The sequence below is a fragment of the Cucurbita maxima genome, unplaced genomic scaffold (genome assembly GCF_002738345.1).
Source record: "Cucurbita maxima cultivar Rimu unplaced genomic scaffold, Cmax_1.0 Cma_Scf00001, whole genome shotgun sequence".
Lineage (NCBI taxonomy): Eukaryota > Viridiplantae > Streptophyta > Magnoliopsida > Cucurbitales > Cucurbitaceae > Cucurbita > Cucurbita maxima.
The window spans coordinates 10,239,795-10,256,185 of record NW_019272017.1 but is presented as its reverse complement, the minus strand read 5'-3'; the positions used below and the strand labels follow the sequence as shown (position 1 = coordinate 10,256,185).

The following is a 16,391-nucleotide window of genomic DNA, read 5'->3' as shown; positions in this document are numbered from 1 at the left end:
CTTTCATCTTAACGATCAGAGCTAATGCACTCACAAAAAAAAAACCGTAAGGTGTATGAAGTCTTGGCTTATTAACTCATGTGTTTGTGGCTTGCTCTATCTCCATTCTACTCAATCATTTATCCACGGGTGGGTTCATGACTTAGGCTATAAGTTGAAATCAACCTCACATTTTGATATTAATGCTGAAAAAATCTCAAATACTTAATTCGTTCTTCATTCCAATTTTCTCACTTTTTTAAAGATAGACTTGCTTTCTTCTGCCTACTAAACCAATGGTTTAATCAATTTTGGTATACTTTAACCTTCAAGTCACATCCTCTAAACCTTATTAAAGTGTCCAACATTGGCCTCGTTGTCCATGCAACTTCAATTTGTATATTTTTTCTATAATAATAGTGAATGATCATCCCAAAAAGGGTTATTTACTTCAAATCCCTTTATAACATTGGGAGGAGGTAAGGAAAGATCCTCAGAACATTATGACATAGTTAAAAAGTCTTATCACTAGAGGTTAGTCATACTGGTGTAGAGTGGCATTGATACGCTAGGAAGAAAAAATGAATCACAGAAACATATTCATGTAGGAGTATGAGGACAATTATCATGGATATGAAGTCTAGTTGGTTTGGGAACAATTCCTACACTTCAGTCCTTGTGAATTCTCCATTCTACTCGATCATAAATTATAGTTTCCTAAATTTAAGGAAAATCTTCAAAGTCTCATACTCGAGTAATGCCTATAAAATTTTGAATAGGACCATATACATTATCCAAACTATAGCTAAATAACTTCAAATCATCTCATAACCTTCATACCTTTGTTGTTCTCAAACTTAGCTTCAGACATTTTCGTTCGTGCTAAGGAGACGAGGTTTTTTACCTTTCAATACTCCCAAAGCTCAAACGCATTGAAAGGCACTCATGGAATTAACAAATTAATTTGTGTCACGCGTACCATGTTGAATTTTCATACACTCTTTTTTATTGTTTTGGGGTTTTTGGATAATTTAGACCTAGGGATCTCGTTCTTTAACAAAGTTTTTAGATCAAATTCCAAGAAGAGTTTCCTGGGAAAGAAGGTTCTCACGTGTAGAGGCCACAAAACACACATCATTCATACAACAAACAACAAACCAGTGATTCAAGTAATAGAGGACAATTAAAAATTAATCCAAAATGCTTTTAATAGAAGACAATTCTTGTATGGAAAATAATTAGTGGGTTTTAATAAGCTAAGAACCATGAAGAAAAAAAAAAAAAGCTAAACTATTGTGTTGAATATATGTGTATCCTAAATTATATTAAAAGTTAGCTGAATGAGTATCAATATCTCAAATGCATGTATTAACGATACCCAGCAGCAAGTCCTCAGTTTGCTGCGCTGTTGACGTACAAAAAATTCCCTATTCAATGAAATATCCAAATCATAATTAGTCCTTCCACCCAAACCACCATATAAATTAAGAACACAAAGATTTAAAAATTTGTAAAATTTAAGAATTGTTGTTGGAAGCAAGCACTTACATTGATAAGGGTGGTCACAAGAACAGCTCCTTGTACGGTTGTGACACTAGTGTCAGTGAGCTCAAACCCCACAGAATTCATGGCTTGAATTAATTTAGTGAATGCACCTTTTCGCTTCTCAAAAAGTATTTTAATCCATAGTTTGTGTTCGTCGATTTGAGAAACGCTCACGTCTGCCTGAATATAACTTTTATTCGATTGCGTCGGGGTTGTACTATCTGTTGGTACTGTTGGCCATGGAGTTTTTTCCGCTGAGCCTTCCAATTCCACAAGCTGGTCTTTTAGAATATTAACCCTCTTCTGCAGCTGCTTGATGTACGTTATAGCATCCTCAATAATCGTCGCTTTATTCATCTATATTTATGAGACAACAAAACAAAATGGTTATGAAACGATGCGTAACAAATGAATTGAATTAATGAGGAGAGTTGTGGGACGTTGCATTTGTGATGATTGGAACAGTGGCACGTAGTAATAGTAGCCTATCGCTTAGCTTCTGCCTCCGTCGTCTCTCTGCATGGAGGTTTTTCGATTTGTATTCAATGGATTCGTCGGTGGGTCGGCGTCGGTTTGTTATCGATCTTGTATCGGCTTGTTCTTCGAAGGTGCGTAAGTCGTCGGATCCAGAGGAAGCATAAGCCATGTTGATGGTGTCTCTAGAATGAAGATGAAGAAGTTAGGTATGGAAGGACAGTCCACATTTGAATGAGACAGAATCTTGGTGGTTAGAATGTTATGATGGGCGCGATTTTCATTTCATGTTGGTGAAGAGACAGGCGCGGGGTAAATGGGAAAACAGTTTTGTGGAGAGAATATTTTGGTTCTATTACAAATGCATGATTCAAGTACTCTTCTTCAATCAAATTTTGACAATACTACGTGTACATAACCACTCCAATAATTTCTTTTTTACAATATTATAACACTTGGGATTAAGAAAAAAAAAAAAAAAAAAAAAAAAAAAACCAACCAAATTCAATTGGTACGGATTGTTTGGTTTTAGTATATAATTTAGTATTTCTTGTTGCTCAAAAGTTTCTATGATTCTCAAACGACTAGATCTTTGTTTGTATCCATGGTGATTACCCATTTGGTTTGTGAAGGTGTTCCCATGGTATACAAAAGAGAAAGAGGTCTTTTAGTATCCACTCTAGTATATACATAGGCTTTGAGCTCATCATTTAAGCGGTTTAGTTAAGGACAAACCATGGACAACGGTGTGTGTATGGATAATTAGAAATATAGGGTAAGTATTTTCCTTTTAAAACATTTCATAAATGATGCTAGGGACGTAAACTAAATTCATTTAAACAACAGTGATATCAACAAAAGCAAACACCCAACTTAACCTTCCTCTCGTACGTGAAGAAGACATTACATAACTTAAAAGATAAATTGTCAAGAAAGAGTTTTGGGAGGGGTATCTCACCTGCTTGTCATTTAAATGGCAAGTTATAGGAGTCCAAAGTAGGGGGAAATCTTGTTCTGTCATCGGAGCAAACCCAAGAGATATTGTTATTGGTTACAACGATCCAAACGCTAGTAGGCCACACCTCCTTCACCCGAAGTCTTCCTTATACTTTACTTAAACTAGAGGGATGATCCTGAGAAGATGTCCGGGCGTGGTTGAGGTGAATTTTGAGTTTCTTTTCTCGTCTGCAACTCAACTTAGAACGTGTTTTTTCCCTTTATTGGACAACTAAGCAAGAATTTGAGTTTCTTCCCCAAATTTTACCCGATATCGAATTTCTTCGATTATACACGTTCCTGAGGTCATCTCCCTTTGCGGTCTTCTTTGAAAATTATCCTTAAGTATGCAGAAATTGATTGGGATAGGTCTCGTCTGGTGAAAATGTTTATAGCCTCAGATTGGATTTCGAGCACTCGTTTGAGATTCCTTCAATAGTGGGAATAAGATAGGGGCATTTTTGAAGCTTCCTTCCTTCACAAAACTTATGGGTAATCTTCCTTAGAACATGCAGGAACAAGTTTGAAAATGAAAGATGGACGGTAGTTTCTAAATTTGAGGTTAATCCGAGAATAAGATACTCAAAATCTAAACGCTCGTACTCTCGATTGAGGTCTCGATGGAACTTGTTTCCTGTTCCTTTTAATTGTCTTTGCTCAATAATTTATAGATCAATGATCCACAGTCATTGAAACGTCCAGAATCGCCACAATTTAATTCTCGAGTTTTATGGATCATTCACCAGAATTATTTGTTTCGACCATGGTCTTATTGACCTTAGTTTTGAATTCTAATAGTTGGATTTGATGAGTTGTAAGTGTTCTAGATCATATTCAATTTTACACGAAATCCAACTCATTTGAGTATTCAACTATTTTGTGTAGATGATCACAATAGATAATCTAATTATGGTCATAGTGGCATTTTCGTAATTATACATTCTTTCAAGGGTATTTTGGTAAATTATCATTTTTTTAAATTATTTAAATATTATTTTCTTCAAAAATCCAGAATTTTCTCAAAATTTCTACAACCCTTCCTTGACCGTTTTCCCTTCTTCACCGTCTTAAAAATCTCAGTCAAGAAAATGTTAAAAATCAGATAAGTTTGATAAAAATTAGAAAATTCCATTTTTTCATTTTCTTTTCCAATTTTTTTTATTTCTTTGTTTTCCAAACCTCATACCAACTAATAAGAACTATAAACTACCCTTTTTGGAAGCGTTTAAGCTCTCACGTGTTGTAAATGTTATCCTTGACTGAGCAATTCGGCTGGTGAGGAAATCTTTGACGAAAAAAAATTGCTGAAGAAATTGTTGAGAGAAGAAAATAAAGGAAGAGTACGGAATCTTTGGGATTTGTTGGTGTAAAAACACATGCAAATGTTTCTCATTTAATTTGTCTGTTTTAAGTTGCCCAAATGTAGAGCTAAAAACACTATCTTACATCATACATGTATTCCTAAGAATCACAACTTTTTATCTAACAATAAATTCTCCGTGCTTTTAAAAACTTTCGTCCTCCATTGTGCTAGTCGTGAAACAAGTCCAGTACAACATTTTCATCTCTTCCTCTCTTTTCCAAGTGACTTCCTCTACTTTATGGTCGTCTCATAGGACCTTAACAAAAGCTATCTCGTTGTTCCTCAACCTTTTTACCTCCCTATTTAGTATTTGTACTTGGTCTTCCTTATATGTTAGTTCCTCTCTTAGGGAAAGCATGTCATGAGCCAACACGTGCAAATGATCTGGGATGTACTTCCGTAGCATGGTTACGTGAAATATGTTATGTACCACAGACAAGTTTGGGGGTAGCACAAGTCTATAGGCTACTGGTCCAATCCTTCTAGTATTTCGAAAGGTTTGATAAATCTTGGACTCAGTTTCCTTTTTTCTCAAACTTGAGCACCTCTCTCATTGGAGCCACCTTTAGGAATACATGGTCTCCCACTTCGAACTCCAATGTCTTGCGTCGTAAGTCTTTGTAACTTTTTTGTTGGCTTTGTGCGTATCGTATTCTAGCTTTGATCTTTTGGACAACAATGTTAGTGATTTGTACCAGCTCTGGCTCCAATAGTTTTCGTTTCCCCACTTCTTCCCAAAAGATGGGAGATCGACATCTTCATCCATAAAGTGTCTCGTATGGGGTTATTTGTATGGTGGCTTGGTAACTATTGTTATAAACAAATTCCATGAGGTGTAGATACTCATCCCAACTTCCTGCTAAGTACATTACACATGCCCTTAGAATGTCTTCCAATATTTGGTTAAGTCTTTTTGTCTTATCATATGTTTGTGGGTGGAAGGTTATACTGTATTTTAGTTGCGTACCCCGTGCCTTCTGAGGACTCTTCTAGAAGCGAGATGTAAACCAGCATCTCGATCGGACACTATTGACATTAGAATACTGTGTAATTGCACTATTTACTACATATAGAGTTGGGCCCACTTATCCACTGTGTAGGTAGTCTTCCCTGGAATGAAATGAGGGGACTTGGTTAATTAATCAACAGTGTCCCATATAACAGTGAAACCCTTCTTGGTCTTCGGTAATCCTACGATGAAATCTATGGTGATGTCCTCCCACTTCCATTGAGGAACACTTCGGGGTTGTAGGGGCCCTGGCGGCGGTTGTTTTGGTGCCTTGATTTGTTGGCAGGTCAAGTATTGGGTTACGTACTCTGCTATGTCTCGTTTCATTCCTCATCACCAATAACAGGTTCTTAAGCCTTGGTACATTTTGGTGCTTCCAGGGTGGATGGAAAATGGTGAGTCGCGAGCTTCTATAGGTAATTCCTTTATTGGTCCTTCATCTTTAGGTACGCATAACTGCCCCTCCACAAGAGACCCTTATCACTAGACATGGAGAATCCTTTTGGGCGATCAACGTCTCGTTGTTGCAAGATTTTGCTGAGGTAATGGTCCTTTTCTTGAGTATTGATTATATGCCTTCTTAATGTGGGTTGGACTGTTAGCTGAGAAAATCTTGTGGTTAATTCTTCGACTAGACTTTGATACCGACTCCAATCATCTCCTCCTGGAGTTTCCTTTGTCCTGTGATTAGTGGTGAGGAGTGGGTCGTTTTTCGACTTAAGGCATCAACTACGACTTTGGCCTTTCCTAGGTGGTATAAGATCTCTATATCATAGTCATTCACAAGTTCTAACCACCTCCTTTGTCTCAGGTTGAGCTTCTTTTGTGTTAACAAGTACTTCAGGCTCTTGTGGTTCCTATACACTTGTATCTTTTCTCCATAAACATAGTGCCGCCACATTTTGAGGGCAAACACTATGGCTGCTACTATCAAGTCGTGTGTGGGATAATTGTGTTCGTAGTCCTTTAGTTGGTGAGAGGCATACGCTATCACTCATCCATTTTGCATTAACACTCATCCCAAGCCTCTCCCTGAAGCATAAGTGTATATAACAAAGTTTTCCGAGTTGTCTGGCAGTGCAAGGACCGGAGCTGATACCAACTTATCCAAGAGTTTTGTGAAGCTCTTTTTGCATGCCGATGTCTAGGTAAATGTCTTACCATTCTTGGCGTGTTGTGTTAAAAGTTCTGATATTTTGGAGAAGTCTATAGCTCTCTTGTAATATTCTGCCAACCCTAGAAAACTTCTGACTTTTGTGACCATTTTCCGTCGGGGCAATTTCAATATTGTTTCTACTTTAGTTGGGTCTATGGATATTCCTTCCTTCGACATGTCAAAGGAAGGTTACCTCTAAGAGTTAAAACTCACACTTAAAAAACTTGGAGTATAATTGATGAGTTCGCAATTTTGTCAATACCATTTTGAGATGGGACTCATGCTCTTCCTCGATCTTAGTAGACAAGAATGTCATCTATAAAGACAATTACGAATGTGTTGAGGAAGTCTTTGAATATCCAATTCATCAAGTCCATGAAGGTTGTAGGAGCATTAGTTAGTCTGAAAGACATCACCAGGAACTCGTAGTGACCATACCTTGTTCTGAAGGCGGTCTTAGGTATGCCTTCCTCGGGGATATCCTGACCTTAAATCTACCTTGAAAAATACTAAAGCCCCTTGAGGTTGATCGAAGAGATCATCGATCCTTGGGAGTGGGTACTTGTTCTTTATCGTAACCTTATTGAGCTCCTTATAGTCCCCATGAGGAGATACTTGGTCTTATGAATCCTTTGTCTAGTAGCTCCTGTAATTGTTCTTTGAGTTCCTTGAGTTCGGTTAGGGTCATCCTATAAGGATCCTTGGAGATTGGTCAAGTTCTTGGTTCTAATTCAATCCCCAAGTCTACCACTCTTACTAGGGGTAGGCCTGGGAATTCCTCCGGAAAGACATCCTGAAAGTCCTTTACTACCTGTACAGAGGATATATCGATGTTTACCTTATTGGTTTCACACTGGCTACGAATTCCCATGCCCGGTGCTTGATTAGCTTCCTTGCTTTCATGGCCCTTGAACTTAACCAAACGAAGTCTGCCATGTCCAAGACTATCAATGTTACCTCCTACGTGTTGATATCAGAATCTCTCCCCCTTTTACTTCCTCCATCTCTTCACAAAACTTATGGGTAATCTTCTTTGGAACATGTAGGAACAAGTTTGAAAGGAAAGATGGATGGTAGCTTTCGAGGTTAATCCGAGAACACGATACCTAAAATCTAAACGCTCGTAACTCTCAATTAAGCTTTTGATTGTACTAGTTTCATGCTCTTATTAGTTGCCCCTACTCCATAATGTATAGATGAATGATCCACAACCATTGAAACGTCCAGAATCGCTACAATTTTATTCTTGAGTTTTATGAATCATTTGCTGGAATTATCTGCTTTGACAAGGGCGTTATTGACCTTTGTATTGAATTCTAGCCGTTGGATTTGATGAGCTGTGAGAATTCTAAATCACATTTTGGAGGAGATCCAACCACTCAGATTTGAGTTTTGAAGCATTTTGTGAGATGATTAGTGGATAATCTAATTCCGAGTGACATTTTCATAATTATTCATTCTTTTAGGGGTATTTTGGGGAGCTTTCATTTTTTTTATTATTTAATTATTATTTTCTTGAAAAATCGAGAATTTTCCCAAAATTTCTTCACCCGTTCTTGACACTTTTCCCTTCTGTAGCATCATAAAAATTTCACTCAATAAAATGTTAAAAATCCAAGAAGTTTGATAAAAATTAGAAAATTTCATTTTTTTATTTTCTTTTCCAATTTTTCTTGTTTCTTTGTTTTCGAAACCTCATACCAACTTATAAGAACTATCAACTATCTCTATTTGGATTCCTTTGAATTATTGGGGTTACAAATTCTTCCCTCCTTTTAAAAACGGTCTTTGAAAGTGCTAGTCTTCAAATAAGTCCGGTACAAGATTTCATCTCTTCCTCTCCTTCACAAGTGGCTTCCCCTATTTTATAGTTGTTTCATAGGACCTTAACGAGGGCTATTTCCTTGTTCCTCAACCTCTTGACCTCCTTGGGTCTTCTTTATATGTTAGATCCTATCTCAAGGAAAGCATGTCATGAATCAGCACGTGCGAAGAATCTAAGGTATACTTTTGTAGCATGAATACGTGAATATATGTTATGTACCGTAGATATGTTTGTGTGTGTTTGAAATATGTGAAATAGTTATGTAACGTAGACAAGATCTGGTGTGTCCGCCAAATGAGAAAGGAGCTCAGGAGGTGTGTGAACCGACTAGTGTGTCCATACTCACACATGTGGATCGTGTGTAGAACATTAAATACACATCCAATTAACGTGTTTAGAATAGCCGACTAAGGAATATAGACTGGTTTGAACAGTCCCACTCATGATTGTGTGTGTTTGCATCTAACACCAATAGTGGGATCACTTACTGAGTATTTCTTAAAATACTCAAACCACGTGCTACTTCTATTTCAGGTAAAGGCAACACATCCGTGTGTTGTCTTTTTGACCCTTAATATCAAATTAATTAATTAATTGACGTTTGGATGATAACAAACCAACCTTCAATTATTAACAATTATCAATATTTTGAATTGTACACAGTGTAAGGTTGGGAACAACGATTTCAACGCATTTTTTGGTTCACTCAAATCAGAGCTAAAATGAAGAAGTTTAAGTCGAAACAAGATACACGACGTGATGATATGACCACAAAATTGACATCATGGACCATATTCGAAGTATGACACTTATAACTTAGTAACAAAGGGTGGAGTTTTCAATTCCTTTTAAATTGAAATAAAATTATTTGAATTATAAAAATAAGCGGTTACTCACATTATTCACATTATTTTCATTAATATATTTTTATTATATTATTACATTTAAACTATATATAAACATGTGGTCCACATTATTTCACAATAAATTTAAAAATAAAAAAAATTATTTTTCGTGGTCCACGTTTCAGTTCACTTTTTTACTCATCTCTTCTTCCTATTTTTAAGAACACGACACACAAGTTCTATAGTTTCTTCAATCTAAATTTTCCTTGGAAGTCTCATTCTTCTCTCTGAAGCTTCCAAGTTTATTTCTCCTTTATCTTGAAAGGAAGGTTTATTGTATTGTGAGGAAAAAACTTTCAAGTTTATTTCTTGTTCATCTCATTCTTGAGAGATGTTTATTGTATTGTGAGGAAATAGTTGTGAATGATCCAATTCTAAATCTACTTCCTAGAGAGTTGTGGTGTGTAAATGATTGAGTTTGCTCTTAAACTCGCAAAAAGAGTTGTATACCGGTTTGATCCTGAGTCATGGAAATGATTGAGTTTGCTCTTAAACTCGCAAAAAGAGTTAAATGATTGAGTTTGCTCTTAAACTCTTTATAATTCTTAGAAAAAGCGGAAGAAAGAATTGAGTTTGCTTAGAACTCTTAGAAAAAGCTTAATATTTATTCTATAAGTCCGCTTATTCATCTTTACCAAATTTGAATTTTAGTAATTCATTTGTTAAAAATTTTACTATTTTTTTTTTTTTTGAAAAATTTATAAATATAATATATAATTGGTCATATGATTATGGTTACATAGATGCTTTTTATAGAATATCCTTAATTGGAGACGGGTAATTGATGGAATTACCAATGCTGTGGGTATTCTTAATTAGGTGGGTATTCTTATTTTATTTTTTTTTTTTTTTTTTTGTAGAAGAAAGTATTAAATATGTAGGCTGTGGGTATTCATTAAATCTTTTTGTATTTCGCTTATGTATTTATTTTTATATAATAATTTTTTTTTTCTAATCGCATTTTGTAAGTTTCTTTATTTTCATGAGGGTAAAAAGTTTTATAATTAGGTTTGCTTTAGAACTCGTAAAAAGAGCAATTCGATTGGGCTCTAATCCCAGAGTCTGAAGAAGGTTTATTCAAATTTTCAAGAGGCGCTTGGGGAGTGAAGTGGTCGAGTTTGATCGAACCACTATAAAACTACGGTGTTATATCTTTTAACTTTTTCCCATTTAATTTCTAAAGTGTTATTAATTGCATGTTCTAAACTTTTTTTATAATTGTTCATGGTTATTTCTTGAGCTAGTTTATTGATTTAATTATCATATTCTATTATTTAAAAAAATTGATACTTAGAAAAATTAATTACGTTTAAATAATTTTATTGTTAAACCCCTATTCACCCCTCTAGGGTTAGCCATATCGATTATCAATTATGGTTGAATGTTAGTAAAGGTTGTTATATTCCAATAAAAATTGTTAATAATATTGAATAACTTAAATTAGAGAATAAATTTGATGGGCATAATATGAAAAAAAGTTCTTTTAATGCTAGTGCTATAAATTGTCTTTATCGTCTCCTAAGTAATGATGAATTTAATAGAGTATCTATGTGTTGTTCAACTTATAAAATTTGGCAAACTCTCGAAGTAACTCATGAGGGAACAAATCAGGTTAAAGAAACCTAAATTAGCATGTTAGCTCATAAAAAAAGAAGGATGCAAACTTTTGCTTCATGGCTCATAGTGACAAAGAGGATGAAGTCATGGCTCAAGGTAACGAGGATGAAGAAGACGAGGTAATTCTCGAATCTCCTCTTATGATGAATTATGATGAATTATTTAAAGTGTTTGAGGAGATGCAACTTGATTTAGAAAAACTGGTTGAAAGTACGTTGTGCTCCAAAAGAAATATAAGGATTCAATAATTAAAACTAAGTCTTTATTACATAAATTTCTTCTTTAAAAGAAAATGATCATAATTTTATAAAATTTGATATAATCGGTGAAAAGCATGTATTTGATTGTGATCAAAATGTAAATTTGCATCTCTAATAGAATAAATCTAGATTTATGTCTATATGTCATTAGTGTAGTGTTGAAGGTCATATTAGACCTAAGTGGTTGAAACCTAAGTGGTTGAAGGCCATATTAGACCAAAGTGGTTGAAACCTAAGTGGTTGAAGGTCATATTAGACCTAAATGGTTGAAACCTAAGTAGTTGAAGGCCATATTAGACCTAAGTGGTTGGAGGTCATATTAGACCTAAGTGGTTTAAATTGAATATTTCTCAAAATATAAAATTTAACAATATTTTAAAAAATAATTTTTATTATTGAAAATATAATTCATAAACTTAGTCTAATAAATAAATTCCTGCATGATGTTGTTTTCTCATGTGGTAAGTGTGGACATAAAGATTATTCTTCATTCTTATACAAATACAATGTCATATGAATGCAAACATGATTCCTAAATTCTTGAAGACTAACTTTTTAGGACCCAAATAAGTATGGGTACCATAGCGTCAATTTTGAATAGCTTTGTTTTTAGGTTTATTTGAAAGACTCCAAGAAAAAGAGTGGTACTTAGATAGTGGTTGATTCAGACACATGACGAGAAACCAATCCAAGTTTGCGAGTCTTTTTAAAGGATGGTGACTTAGTAACTTTTGACAACAACAAGAAGATAAAATAATTGGTCATTGAAAATGTACTTGTAGTTGATGGTTTAAAGCAAACTTAAATTATGTGATAAAGGTTTTAGAGTTATATTAGATAAAAATAATTACATCATTAAAAATGTTAATGACAGAAAAGTGTTGGTTGGTTAGAAATAGAGATCAGATTTTCCTACCAATGATAAATGTCTTTTGGCTTTGTATGATTACTCTTGCTATGGCATAGAAGATTAAGACATGCTAGTATGTATTTTGTTTCAAATATCTCACAAAAATTCTTTAGTTAGAGGCTTTCCTAAATTTAAATTCAAAAAAGATAAAATTTGTTACTTTCTAAAGTGAACTTATTTTTAGCTATTACCTATGAACTTATTTGGCCCTTCTAAAATATCTAGTTATAAAAGAAATTACAATATTTTTGTGATAGTGGATGATTTTTCGAGGTTTACTTAGTTAGGATGATAAAACATAAAAATGATGTTTTGAAAAGATTTTATGTAAAAAGAGTTCAAAATTACTAAAATTAGGAGTGACCATGGAAGAGAATTCGATAGTGTAGCATTTGTAAAATTGTGTGAAGATAATGGTTTTTCTCATGACTTCTCTTCTCGAAGGACTGAACAAAACAGGGTGGTTGAAAGAAAAAAAATCATAATTTACAAGAATTTTCTAGATCAATGTTAAATGAATATGATATACTAAAATATTTTGGGCAAAAGCAGTTAATACCGCCTGTTATGTTTCTAATATAGTCTTAATTAGACCTTTTGTAGATAAAACTACTTATGAACTTGGCACAATAAAATTTCAAATATAGGGTATTTCAAAGTTTTTTTTTTTTGTTGCAAATGTTTTATTTTGAACAAAAAAAAAAAAAAAAAAAGGGAAAATTTGATTCTAAGACGGATATTGGTATTTTTTCCTACTAGAAAAGCTTATAGAATTTTTAATAAGAAAACTTTAGTTATTGAGGAAGGTATTTTTTTCTTGTTATTCATCTACTAGTAAATCTTATAGCATTTTTAATAAGAGAACTTTAGTTATTGAGGAATTTATGCAGGTGGTATTTGATGAATTTTGTTATAATATTTTTAGTGAGTCTATTTGTAGGGATGATTTAAAAAGAAAAGTCTTGAAGATTTCAAGAAGAAGTGAGCTTAAATGAAAAAGAGGAAAGTTCTTCATCAGTAACAAAATAACTGTGGTATGCTTCCTCTCATCTCAAGGACTTGATTATTGGTGATCATGAACAAGATGTGAAAACTCGTTCCTCTATTAATTTATTTAATAATCTTGCTATTGTTTCACAAATTGAACCAAAAAGTCTTAAGAAAAAAAATGATGAGTTTTGGATTTTAGCTCGGCAAGAAAACTAAATCAATTTGAAAGAAACAAAGTTTGGGAATTAGTCTCCATCTAATATTTCCATTATTGGAACCAAAATGTGTTTTTAGAAATAAAATTGATGAGAATGGGAATATCATTATAAATAAAGCTAGACTGAGCTCAAGATTATTGTCAAGAAGAAGGTATAGACTATGAAACTTTTCCACCCGTGACTAAATTATAAGCTATTAGAATGTTACTTGCTTTATTAGAATATTACTTGCTTTTTTTCTTACAAAAATTTTATATTGTATCAAATGGATGTGAAAAATGCATTCTTAAATGGTTATATTACAGAGGAAGTTTATGTAAAACAACCTCCCGTATTTGAAAATTTTGATTTTAAATATCTTATTATAAGTTGAAAAAGACTCTTTATAGCCTAAAACAAACTACAAGAGCTTGATACGATAGACTTTTAGTAATTTTTTTTTTATTGGGAATGATTTTAAAATTGGTAAACTCAAGCTACTCTCTTTATTAAAATTAAAGAAAAAGATATTCTAGTGCAAATATATGTAGATGATATCATATTTGGTTCTACTAATTCTTATTTATGTGAAGAATTTTCTAAAGGTATACATAATGGGTTTGAGACGAGTAGGATGGGAGAGCTTAGTTTTTTTCTTGGACTTCAAATCAAACAACTCAAAGATAGTATCTTCATAAATCAAGAAAAATACACCACGAATTTACTCAAAAGGTTCAAGTTCAATGAAGGTAAGATTGCAAAAACTCCAATGAGCACATCCACTAAACTTGACAAGGATGAAAAAAGTAAATGCGTGGATATTAAATCTTATCGAGGTATGATTGAATCTTTACTTTACTTGACTGGTAGTAGACCTGATATTATGTTTAGTGTATGTTTTGTGCTAGGTTTCAATCTTGTCTCAAGGAATCTCATTTACATGGTTAAATATTTAGGACTATTAATTTAAGATTGTGGTATCCTATAAATGTTAGTTTAAATTGATAGGATATTCTGATATGGATTTTGTTAGAACTTTACTTGATCGTAAAAGTAGTTGTGGAACTTGTCAATTTCTTAATAGTTTAATAGTTTAATAGTTTTTTGGTTTAGTAAAAAGCAAAATTAAGTTGCCTTATCTACTACTGAAGTGGAATATATTGCGATTGTTAGTTGTTGTGCTCAAATTCTTATGATGAAACATACTTGATGTGATTTTGGATTAAAATTTGATTATGTGACTATATTTTGTGATAACACTAGTGTTATTAACCTAATCAAAAATACTGTTCATTATTCTGAACATATTGACATAAGACATCATTTTATTAGAGATCTGGTGCAAAATGGACATATTATTCTTGATTTTGTAAACTGTAATAATTAATTAGCCGAAATTTTCACCAAAACCATCAATGACATGCAGATTTTGTAAGCTTGGTATTATTGGTTGTGATATATCTTGAATATTATAATCTTGTTTAAAGGCATGTTCTTAGGGAGCATGTCATTCTTTTATTATTTTTTTAATCGTTCTTTTTATGATTCCAAAATGGGAGAAAATTACGAAAAATATGCTCTAAGTTTGTTGTTTTATTCACTTTGTTGTTTGTTGTGATGTTTCATAATTTACTGAGGCATTAATATAGGGGGAGAATATGCTCTCGAGTGAACCTAAAGTATCAAATTTATGATGATATATTAGGGAGAATATGCTCTCGAGTGAACCTAGAGTATCAAATTTATGATGATATATTAGAATGCATTGATATTATTATTTGGACGTGTATTATTTTATCGTTTTATGAATTTCATACTATTTTTCTTGAAATGATTTTTTATCATAAAAAAGGCGGAGATTGTTGCCTTTTTGGCCCTTAATCTCAAATTAATTAATTAATTAATTAATTGACGTTTTGATGATAACAAACCTACATTCAATTATTAATAATTATCAGTATTTTGAATGGTACACTGTGCAAGATTGGGAATAACGATTTCAACGCCTTTTTTTATTCACTCAAATCAGAGCTAAAACGAAGAAGTTTAAGTCGAAATAAGATATCCGACGTGATGATTTGACGACAAAATTGACATCATGGACCAATCGAAGTATGATACTCATAATTTTAGTAGAGTAACAAATGGTGGAGTTTTCAATTAAATTTAAATTAAAATAAAATTATTTGAATTATAAAAATAAACCGTTACTCACATNATTTATATTTTTAATTGTAATAATATAATAAAAAATATTAATGAAAATAATGTGAGTAACGGGTTTATTTTTATAATTCAAATAATTTTATTTCAATTTAAAAGTAATTGAAAACTCCACCATTTGTTACTCTACAAAGTTATGGGTGTCCTACTTCGATTGGTCCATGATGTTAATTTTGTCGTCAAATCATCACGTTGGGTATTTTATTTCAACTTAAACTTCTACGTTTTAGCTCTGATTTGAGTGAATAAAAAAAGACGTTGAAATCGTTATTCCCAACCTTGTACTGTGTACAATTCAAAATACTGATGATTATTAATAATTGAATGTATGTTTGTTATCATCAAAACGTCAATTAATTAATTAAAATTAATTAATTTGAGATTAAGAGCCACAGAGCCAACAATCTCCCCTTTTTTACGATGACGGACTATTTCAAGAAAAATAGTATGAAATCCATGAAATCATAAAATAATACACATGTCCAAATAATAATATCAAGGCATTCTAATATATCATCGTGGACATTCTAATATATTATCATAAATTTGATACTTTAAATTCACTTTAAGAGAATATTCTCCTCCTATATTAATGCCTTAATAAATTATGAAACATCACAATAATTAAGTGAATAAAATAACAAACATAGGGTATATTTTTCGTAATTTTCTCCTCGAATCATAAAAAAGAACTATTAAAAAAATAATAAAAGAATGACATGTTCCCTCATGAACATGCCTATGCAAGATTATAAAATTCAAAATACATTACAACAAATAATATCAAACTCAAGCCTATTTTTACAAAATATTTCTTAATTTAACAGTTTGGTGAAAATATCTGCTAATTAATTATTAGAGCTTACATAATAAAGAATAATTTGTCCATTTTCCACATGCTCTCTAATAAAATGACGTCTCATGTCAAAATGTTTAGTTCTA

The 16,391-nt window shown here is 32.8% G+C and overlaps 1 protein-coding gene and 1 pseudogene across 1 annotated transcript; one reads left to right on the top strand and one right to left on the bottom strand.

The window, feature by feature from the left end:
- LOC111487991 overlaps positions 1 to 16,391 on the top strand; it is a 601,695-nt pseudogene that overhangs the window by 391,318 nt on the left and 193,986 nt on the right.
- LOC111490233 (transcription factor DYT1) lies at positions 1,284 to 1,930 on the bottom strand. The gene is made up of 2 exons (XM_023138777.1): positions 1,528 to 1,930; positions 1,284 to 1,406 (listed from the first exon to the last, which is right to left on the bottom strand). Exons 1-2 carry the CDS (start codon positions 1,879 to 1,881, stop codon positions 1,335 to 1,337), a joined length of 426 nt encoding a protein of 141 aa, XP_022994545.1. The 5' UTR covers positions 1,882 to 1,930; the 3' UTR covers positions 1,284 to 1,334.